A 10,548-nucleotide genomic window follows, 5' to 3' on the forward strand; every position below is an offset into this window, starting at 1 on the left:
TCTGTTGCAGTCTGTGTTGACACAGCGTAGACAGCGAGGTGAGTGTCATCTGTAAGTTCTGATCGGCAGACACTTTCTTTAGGCACCGGCAGAATAGAAGTGATGGTGATGATCTCATGGGGCTTTGTGCAAGTTACGGTGTTGTGGCATTCATCTGACATTAGTTCAACTGGTATGTGGCCGATGACAGGAACTGTCAGTTCAAAGTCATGGAACGCCTGGTTGATGAGCCATCCCAGGTGACTGGCTTTTGGCACATTGATGTCTTTGGCCGTACAGTTGTTGAACAACACATACACAGCACGAGATGACACTTCTATGAGAGGTGTGGCTTCCAAGGTCAGTCCTAGTTTTAGGCAGGTCCTGGAAGGTTGGAAGAAGCCTAGCTTACTGTTAAGGGTCTGGCCAGGTCGCATGTTGAGGCGGACACTGACACTCTTGCTGTAAGCGGGGATTGTGGCTTCTTGCTCGTTGATCATGGCGCATGCATCTGGTATTGTTTGCCCAGATCGAAGATTCTTGAGGTTGACTGAAGATGTCAATTGGTGTGACAAGGGAGCCCATATGACGTCATTCACGGTGTCAACGCAGGCGTTGAGACGGACCATGATGTCTGCTCCTATGTAGATGTCATGAGGCAGGTTGGGGACAACCAGGAAGTAGTGACTCAAGAGTCTGTCATTCCATCGTATGTCTGCAGCACAGACGATCTTGGAGGTAGCCATGGTTGTTGACCATGGATTGAGAGGGAAGCGGCTATGCTTCGAGACGTGTGGTATGCTCTGATTTGTCTGCTTCAATGTTCTGAAGAGCTTCAGGCTGATAGCTGAGTTTTCAGCCCACAGGGCTAATGCTGCATCAGGCACTGATGTGTCTTGGACATTTATGGCAGTCATGATTCGGAGGGAACCTGAGTCTGACGCTTGCAGTGAGCAGAGGAATGGGTCTTGGTTCTTGTTGCTTGACGTGGAACTTGCTCTTGACTTTGAACTTGCATCGTCAGTCAGTGGATGGGGGGCGGTGTCTGTGGCTTGACACTGCAATTCGTTCAGGTTTACTGACTGGAGGGGCAGAGGCTCACGGACTTGTGTCCATATCTTCAGGTGTTTGAAGTCTATTAAGGGTTCAAAGCGGTTAAGCAGGTCTTTCCCAATGAGGAGAGGATATGTGTTGAGTGGTGAGACGTATACTGGGTGAACAAGGTTCATTGGTCCCACTGTTAGGTGAATTGGGGCCACATGTTTTAGTTGTAGGCCTGTGTGGGAATATGCTTGGAGGTTCAGCTCACACCTTTGAAGTTTGAAGGTTCCGTTAGACCTCTTTGTTCTGTTTTGGACTTCTTCAAGGAGTTCTGTTGACATTAGGGTGATGTCAGCTCCAGTGTCGAGGAGGGCTTCGACCTTGATGTGTTGTTCGATGATAATGGAGAGGTAAAACTTTCTTGCGATACCTTTCTCAATGAGATCACCTAGGAGTTGTGGGACTGGAGTTTGGGATGAGAGAGGTAGGATGTCAGCATTTATTTCGTTTTCTTCGGAGGAGTGGCAGACGACCAAGACAGCACTTTCAGGAACTGGAGTGGTTTCCACAGCAGGTGTTTGTTGGATGCTGCTGTGATCTGACCCATCAGGTGTTGGATCAGTTTCTGACTGTTTTGCAGGATGTTCAGGTGGGACTTCTTGTCCGTTTGAAGTTATGGTGCTTGTGGTTCTCTGAGAGAGAGATGAGGTGCTGTTCTCTGGGGTATGTTGAGTCAGGTGGTCGCTGCCATCTCGTCCGGCAGCTAGTCAGGATGAATCTGGTTTCGCTTTCTCTTCCCACTTCCGGTCGTCCTCCTTTCGTTGGAAGAACTCTTTCATCATCATTTTCATCAGCTCTTGAGAGTCGAAACAAGGTGAAGTCTTTTGTTCTGGTATGGATTCATTTTGAGCTCTGTCAGCTTGGAATCTTTGTGAGTTTTTTCGTCGATTCCTTGGGCTGGTTGCTCCAGGGTGTGTTTGTCGTTTTCCCTTGGATTCCCATGAGCTTTTTCCTCTGGGGTTTCCAAATGAGCTTGGGTGATTCCAGGTTTTCTCCCAATGACTCTCATGAGGTCTTGATTGGTTCCATGAATTTTCCCATTGACGTCCAGGTGAGCGTTGTCGTCCACGTGGTCCATCCCAGCGGTTGTCTCTCTGTTTAGGTCGAGTACCAGTGTGGGAGTCCCACTCTCTGTTGGACGAAGATGCATTCCACTCTTTGGGTGTCGGCTTGGCAAGGTCTTGACGCTGGGTGCCCTCTAGGGCCAGCCCTTGACTCTGTGTGTTGAAGTCAAGAACTGTGGTGGTTTTGGTGCCCTTTTCTAAGGCCATCTTCTGTTTACAGTAGGCTTTGTGCGCCAAGTCTCTTAACTGTTGAGCACTCATTGTGCGTGGACAGGCAAGGACGCCGAGATGGTGGCTCACCCCAGGATGGAGGTTTCTCAGGAAGAGAGTTTTGAAGTTCAATTCCTCCTCCATGTTCTGTTCGTTGCGAGACCCGAAGTATGCTAGCCTTAGTCGGCTATAGAAGACTTGAGGAGTTTCGTGACGACCTTGTTTTGTTTCCAGGGCAGCCACTAGTCCTCGTTCTGACTCAGGGTCGGCAAACTCTCTGATGAGAGCTTCTCGGAGCAGGTGGTAATCAGTCTTTGTGTGGGCAGGCTGCCGGTCCAGGAAGCTGCGCACTTCAGAGCTGGATGTGGCTCTGAGCAAATAAAGTCTATCTTTGTCAGTGACATTGGGTCTCATTTCCAGATGGAAGTCAATATCTTGCAGATAACTCTGAACATTTGGACTACCTGGCACATTTGGAGTGAATTTGCCAATGTTTCTAGCAAGCTTGTCAAGGTCTCTGAGGTCCAAGCCATGAGATGATCTGTAGCTGGCTGGAGCACGTTCTTTTAGCTTAGCGGGGAGGTAGGATTCTTCGGAGGGAGCAGGTGACTGTTTTGGCACTGCCCCCTTCTGATCATGTGCCAGTCCAGGAACAGGGGAGCCGGTCCTGCTTGGCAAAGGTGAAATCGGTGTCCGACGTGTTCTTGACGGCTCACAGCGCAATTCATATGCATGCTTGAGTTCCTCTTTAATACTGTCAGACTCTTCTTTGATGTAGTCAAGCTGTTGTTTTAGGCGGCTGACCTCATTTCTTGACTCATTCAGGTGAGTTTCGAGAGCTTTAATTCGGCTGTTCTTGTCTCTGAAGTCAGCCTTTGCTTTTTCCAGTAGCTGTTCTGCGTACTGTAGCTTGTCGGAGAGGTCAGCGTAGTCTGCTCTGCCTCGTTCCATTTCTTGCGTAGTAGCTGCTAGGGTCTCTTTTAGCCTGTTGATCTCCTCTTTTGCGCCTTGTTCCACTTCATCAGGCCCTTCTTGTCGTTCCTGAGCCTCCAGCTCCAGCTGTTCGATGCGTCGTTGTGCATGTGTCAGCTCCTGCTGGCGATGGGCGGCTTGCCTGTCGCTCAGTTTGAGGGTGGCGATGAGTGTGTGGCTTAAGGAGCCGGTGATCTTGGCTAGTTCTTTGTGACTGTAGCTCTGGCTTGGGTCCTGTTTCATGAGGCTTGCTATGTTGTCATCCAGCTGGTCCTGTGTCTGATGCTTTAGTGTTTCAGCGGCCTTAGGTAGGAGGCTGTCTGTTACAACACTTAGCCAGGTCTCCAGATCCTTCCAGTGTCCAGCAGGGTCTGTTGTGCGAGACATGTTTGGCACCGCGAGGGAGATCTAAACCCGAAACTGACACAGACCTTGAAGAAAAGAACAAAACACAACACAACAAAACAAACAAGCAGGGCAAATCAAAGGTGTAAGTGTGCAATGTCAACTGTGAGTTAATGGGAATGAGTAATGAGTGTGTAAATGTGCAGGTAAGACTGGTTCTCAACTGTGGTCCTCTCGTGGATGTGCTTCTAACTCGGAGTCTCTGCGAAAAGAATCAGTAAGCACACACAGATAGCACAGCTAGAGAACAGCAGAAGAAAAGAAGAGCACGAAACAAACAGAATAGCATTTAGCAAAAAGCAGAATAATAATGGGGTGCTTCCAGTTTCCCTATAAAATGAAGTTTTGTCTTTAACACTGTTTGCAGAATGAGTTTTGTAAAATTTAATTTTAGAAGGATGGTTCTAGACAGGGGTTTTGAAAAGGATTTCAAAGTACCAGGACTGTGATTGTTATTAAAATTCCCTTCGGGGCGAAAGAAAAACAATAACAATGACAGTATTGGTTTCTCAGCTATAGGATTGACAACCATGCACCACTTAAAGCGTTTCTAGACGCGTGCTCTGGGTTTATGGACGCCTAACAGTCTCCTTGTTGACCTGCTCGAGCCTAGGCTGGGTAGGATAACAGGATGAGGAGGGAAGGTAAAGTGAGTGTCATACTATTTTAAAAGAAGTGTTCCGTTTCCCAAATATTTGTTAAATATTTCTCAAACACTCTGCTTTTATGACTTTCACAGGTACAAATCCAAAAACCAGCAGAAGTAGTCAAACCAGAAGAGGACAGCTGAGAGAGAGAGAGAGAGAGAGAGAGAGAGAGAGAGAGAGAGAGAGAGAGAGAGAGAGAAGAAGAAAGAGAGTGAAGTTTTGCTCCCAAAATTTGGAAAAATTACAGGGTTGACAGAGTGGTGGCGCTAGGGAGTCGCTACGCCTAGGGGGTTGGCTTACTGCGCTAGCAGGAGAAGTCAACTGACCCAAGTATTGAGGAGGACCCCAAAAATGTTCCTTAAATAAATGAATTAAATCAAAGACTAAGGGAGTGAAAGTCTGAGACTAAACTTTATTTTAAATGAAATTTTGAATTCAAATTTGGAAGTTGTGAATTAAAATTGTAATGGGTTCAGCATTAAACATTGAGAGCAATTATAATCAAATTAATCAATCAAGTATCATCTGAATTAGGGAAGCCCAAATCCTAATTAATGACTAATGAAATTAAAATTTCAAAGCAATAATGATTAGTTAATGATTAAAATTGCCAGATGTTTGTAAGCAACTACCATTAAATTAATCCACAAATATCCATACCATATGAAAGCTAAACTGAAATTGATTATGAACTTGATTTTCAATTAAAATTGAAATCGAATTAAAGTTTCCAATCAAAAATTCATATTCCCAGATGTCATTCAATAAGAGCAATTACAAATAACATAAAATGTCATTAAAAGTAATTAGGACGATTGCTACTAAAACAAAACAGTGTTTAACTGACAAGAGTAAATTTAGGAGAGAGAACTCTCAAACAAATGATATTAAAAACCAGGTTTATTAAATTTAACATTTGTCACGTTCTCTCAAATGGGAGGAGATGAGAAAAGATAAGATGTGTAAGTTAGACAGAGAGGGAGGTGAAAGCACTAGAGTGAATTAAGGTTCAGTAAGAAAGTCATTCCAACATTGCAACATTGCATTCAGACCACAAAATGCTATGCTAGCCACTAGCCCTTTAGCAATGCTACTAGCTTTACATAGACTGTAATGCAACCGTGCTAGATTTAGCTAGCTCAGCTTGTGCTAAGCTTTGTTTACACACAGTTAAATATGGCGCTGGCAGACTGCGCATGCGCACTTAAAGGTTACCCCGGGAAAGGTTTCTTAGGGCTTCCGGGTTACAGCTGTCACTGTCGTGGTGACCGTGACGCACAACAAAAGAGTACGCTTGTTCTATACTCTTTGCACACAGATAACGAACATACAAAAATCACATTAATCATTGAACTGACGGCGCAGTTCTCAATGACAATGAACCATTCAGCTTCTCATGTTTCCGAGCTGAACAACCCCCACACGTTAGAGTGAGGCACATTAATCCACAGATTTTTCTGCAATTAATAATAGTAACATTACTGAGATCTCGGCGATCTGAATCGTTCGTGTCAGTTTCTGGACACGCAACAACATGCAGGATTTACTGCAACAATACTTGATCAAGAATTTTCAAAATAATCCCATTCAAATCAAACTCAGACACATATAGTGTTTAGAGTATTAATGTCTCATCTCACGAATGAGCGGATATAGGCGGCACATTAGGTAGCTACTCTCTAATGTGACCATGCAGGGATTTTAGCTTAGTTGAAATAACATTGGAACACGCAATATTATCCACTATAGCTAAGGCCTTAAAGAACAAAGCAAGGAACACGCTCACTCTGTCCTGGTGCGCTCTCAGGCGACTTTCCTTTTGTCTTGGCAGACAATCTTAGATTCATTTACTGCAGTTTTAACAACAACAACAAAACGTACAGACAAACAACTCGAGTTCAGATTTCATTCATCCACAGCGCCTTATGTGCAATCATTGTTATGACAATCAAAAAGCCTCGTTTCTGTTTCTAATCTATCTTCCGGATCAAGAAAAGATACAATCACACAAGTTACTTGTTTTGTGTACAAATTAGATTAAACTGCCCGCATTCTCCACCATTATGTAAGGACTTAGCCTATTTATTAGCTCAATTTAATTGTTACAGGGAATAAGAATTGAATCAACTGTAAATGATTCACTGTAAATGATTCAGAATTAATATTTAACACTTCATCAATTATTCGTCCAGCGAAAATTGAGGTTAGAGTATTTTACCAATTCTGGATAAAATATTATTCTGCGGCCAACAGTAACAATATTTTATTATGATTATTGTTATTATTGTAATTATTATATTATAAGCAAGAGGTAACTTTTAGGATCTTTTAAGTTTAAGGCAGTAATTTGATACACAGCACAAGAAACTCGTATATGTGAAAAATCAAAACAAGATTTATTGACTACTTCTAATGATTACAGAAAACTAAGGCTAAACACACACACACACACATACATACATGTACACACATTCGCGGAGTTGATGAGTTATGACAAGTCCCAAGTTCAGTGCTAACTTAACTCATAACCTGAGGAAAATCACAAAAGCAGAGCTTTGGCTTGATTCTTTAGGTTTAAAGGAGTTTCACCAGTTCCCAGCAAGAGAGAGAGAAGTTTGCTTGTACCTGCGTTTGCTGTGACAGCTGAGGTAATCGGGTTGTTCCGTGACTCGTGTACAGCGGAATCCCGTTCTGGATTGGCTGTCTTTCAGGTGACGTCTTCTCGGGAAAGCCCTTCGTTGGGCTGCGCGGAAGCTTTGAAGAAGGTTATTGGCTGGTGAAACGCGCTGTTCTGAGAGTCTGGCTGGAGCGGCTCTCTTCTTTGGAGACTTTGGTCAAAAGGTTTAACGGAGTGTTTCAGGGTTCGGGATGTGACGGCTGTTGCGGCTCGTGGATGAAGATAGTCAGCGACTGTCAGATGGAAATCAGCCACGGCAGTTAGATGGGTTCTTCAACCCTTCTTCAGCGTATCGATTCTTTGACGTATCTTTTACATATCTTTTGACAACTGGCTATTGGGAAAGCATAGTTTTAAAGGAGCAATTTGGGTCCATCCTTCAGATGCGATCCTCCAATGAGACGTTGCTACGGAGATTAGACACGCCTCGTCTATTGTCCATTGATCACACCGCGTGATATCTGCAGAACATTCTCCTGTTTGATTAACAACTTTATAAAGTTTCTTAATATTTTCCTGATACTGAATTTCAATGTTTCATTCACACAGAATTACAGAGAATTATAAACTCTGTATTTAGAGCTCAAACATGACACACTTCTTACACACACATATTACGAGACTGACCTAATTAAAACAATGATTACAATAATGCATTTGAAGAAAACCCACATATTGAATACATTGAATAGACATGTTAGTAATTACATCATGGCATGTATTATTCTGTATATAGTTTAAAATGATTTCTTAATGATGGTCCATTCGAAGTTCATTGCACAGTTTTCAAGCATAGTTTAAACTTTGACCGGAGTCACGAGTGACCGGGTCAGGATGGATTGCTCAATACAAGGGAGGTATTGATAGGACAGATTCGTCTTCAAATCCGTTGATGGGTGTTTTCCTGTTCCGTCCGCTAATACAAGAGGGTTTTGTGAGAGAATCAATAGATTTAATGTGATCAGATCCACGTGATGGGTTCTGATTAGTTTATTGCTGATGAGCTAATAAGTCCTTTAGACAGAGTCCTTTGTTAAAAGAAGTCACGTCATCACTTCAGGAAATGGATCTTTTGGACCAAATGAAGCTTTGTTCAATCATGCCTCTGGCTGATGAAGCCATTTGTAAGTTCTGTCGAGCGGTGCCCTACACAGTCGCTCATCCACCACAAGAAACTACTTTGCAAGAACCAGTCGCTCATCCAACACAAGAAACTACTTTCCAGCAACCAGTCGCTCATCCAGCACAAGAAACTACTTTGCAAGAACCAGTCGCTCATCCAACACAAGCAACTACTTTGCAGTGACCAGTCACTCATCCAGCACAAGAAACTACTTTGCAGCGACCAGTCACTTATCCAATACAAGAAACACAATAAACTACTTTCCAGCAACCAGTCGCTCATGCAACACAAAAAACTACTTTGCAGGGACCAGTCACTCATCCAGCACAAGAAACTACTTTGCAGCAACCAGTCGCTCATCCAACACAAGAAACTACTTTGCAAGAACCAGTCGTTCATCCAACACAAGCAACTACTTTGCAGCGACCAGTCACTCATCCAGCACAAGAAACACAATAAACTACTTTCCAGCAACCAGTCACTTATCTAATACAAGAAACTACTTTGCAGCGACCAGTCACTCATCCAGCACAAGAAACTACTTTGCAGCGACCAGTCACTTATCCAATACAAGAAACACAATAAACTACTTTCCAGCAACCAGTCGCTCATCCAACACAAGAAACTACTTTGCAGGGACCAGTCACTCATCCAGCACAAGAAACTACTTTGCAGCAACCAGTCGCTCATCCAACACAAGAAACTACTTTGCAAGAACCAGTCGCTCATCCAACACAAGCAACTACTTTGCAGCGACAAGTCACTCATCCAGCACAAGAAACACAATAAACTACTTTCCAGCAACCAGTCACTTATCTAATACAAGAAACTACTTTGCAGCGACCAGTCACTCATCCAGCACAAGAAACTACTTTGCAGCGACCAGTCACTTATCCAATACAAGAAACACAATAAACTACTTTCCAGCAACCAGTCGCTCATCCAGCACAAGAAACTACTTTGCAGGGACCAGTCACTCATCCAACACAAGAAACTACTTTGCAGCAACCAATCGCTAATCCAGCAAGAAATGTCTCGGGTTATGTCTGTAACCCTTGTTCCCTGAGAAGGGAATGAGACGCTGCATTGGAAAGACACTTTGGGGAACGCCTCCAGTGTGATACCATCTGAAACACATACGGAGCTAGTCCAATCTTGATTGGTATTGCATGATGATGTCACATCATCTGGCATTACAGAAGCTACAAAGGTGAGCCATCATAAAACAGTGTCAGCTTTTGATAGGTCGAAGCAAGTCATTCTCAGGCACTCAGGAGGTGTGGCAAAGGGACGCAGCATCTCGTTTCCCTTCTCAGGGAACCAGGGTTACAGACGTAACCCGAGACATTTCCCTTTCGAAGGAACTCACGCTGCGTCGGTACAACACTTTGGGTAACAAAATACCCGCAGCGCCACACCAAAGAGAGGCGTAAAGCTTGTCAGGCACAACTCAGGATGTGAGAACTTGAGTGCCCGGTGTAGGGGGCAGATCCAGGCTGTAGTATCTTATAAAAGTATGAGGGGAGGCCCAGTCAGCAGCATCACAGACCTCTTGAAGGGAAACCACTGATAACAGGGCTTTGGAGGAAGCCACTCCTCTAGTTGAGTGGGCTTTGATCAGGAGAGACGAAGGCAAGTCGCACGCCTCATATGCTGCAGAAATAGCCTCCATAATACACCTGCTAATCGTCTGCTTAGAGGCAGGGGAACCCTTCTTAAGTGACCCAAAGCACACAAGTAACTGGTCTGACTTCCTCCAGCCAGAGGACCTATGCACATAGGCCCCCAAGGCTCTAACAGGGCATAATAGATGTACCTGCAGAATAACAGACCATGCCATATTTGAAGTCATCTTGGGCACGTAGCCCAGTCTAGGGTGGAACTCTGGCCTGGACGACAGGCCTCATCCTCCAAGCACCACGAAGGAAACAAATAATAAATTGGTGCTTCCCCAAAGGGCCCTCACTTAAAGGCATGTGGAAGGCTGCTTTGGCCACCACATAGACCTTTAATGTGGATGGGGAAAGACCATTAGAGAAACAGCTTTGGAGGAACTCCAGCACTGAAGCCACTGGGCAGTTAACTGTGTCCAACTGATGTTCCCTGCACCATAAAGTGAACACATTCTATTTTAGGGCGTAAAGATTCCTCGTGAAGAGAGCTCTAGAGTTAGGGATTTGTTCAAAGAATGAAGGCACCTGCACGTTACTTTGATCATGTGAAACCGATTCCCCCTCAGGGAGAACCCTCTAGTCCTGAGCCACCACTGTAGGGGTCTCATGTACAGCAGGCCAAAAGGTATTACATTGGACACTGCTGCCAGAAGCCCCAGCACTTTCTGGAAGTGCTTGACAGTGATGGCCTGACTTA

The 10,548-nt window shown here is 44.3% G+C and overlaps 1 protein-coding gene across 1 annotated transcript; it reads right to left on the reverse strand.

Moving 5' to 3' along the window:
* Positions 1-1,778: 1,778 nt before the first annotated feature.
* On the reverse strand, positions 1,779-3,771 carry LOC125274033. Its single transcript, XM_048200068.1, has one exon. The coding sequence runs from the start codon at positions 3,711-3,713 to the stop codon at positions 1,788-1,790; it is 1,926 nt and encodes a 641-aa protein (XP_048056025.1). The 5' UTR covers positions 3,714-3,771; the 3' UTR covers positions 1,779-1,787.
* Between the last annotated feature and the right edge of the window lie 6,777 nt (positions 3,772-10,548).

Source organism: Megalobrama amblycephala, linkage group LG1 (genome assembly GCF_018812025.1).
Source record: "Megalobrama amblycephala isolate DHTTF-2021 linkage group LG1, ASM1881202v1, whole genome shotgun sequence".
Classification (NCBI taxonomy): Eukaryota; Metazoa; Chordata; class Actinopteri; order Cypriniformes; family Xenocyprididae; genus Megalobrama; species Megalobrama amblycephala.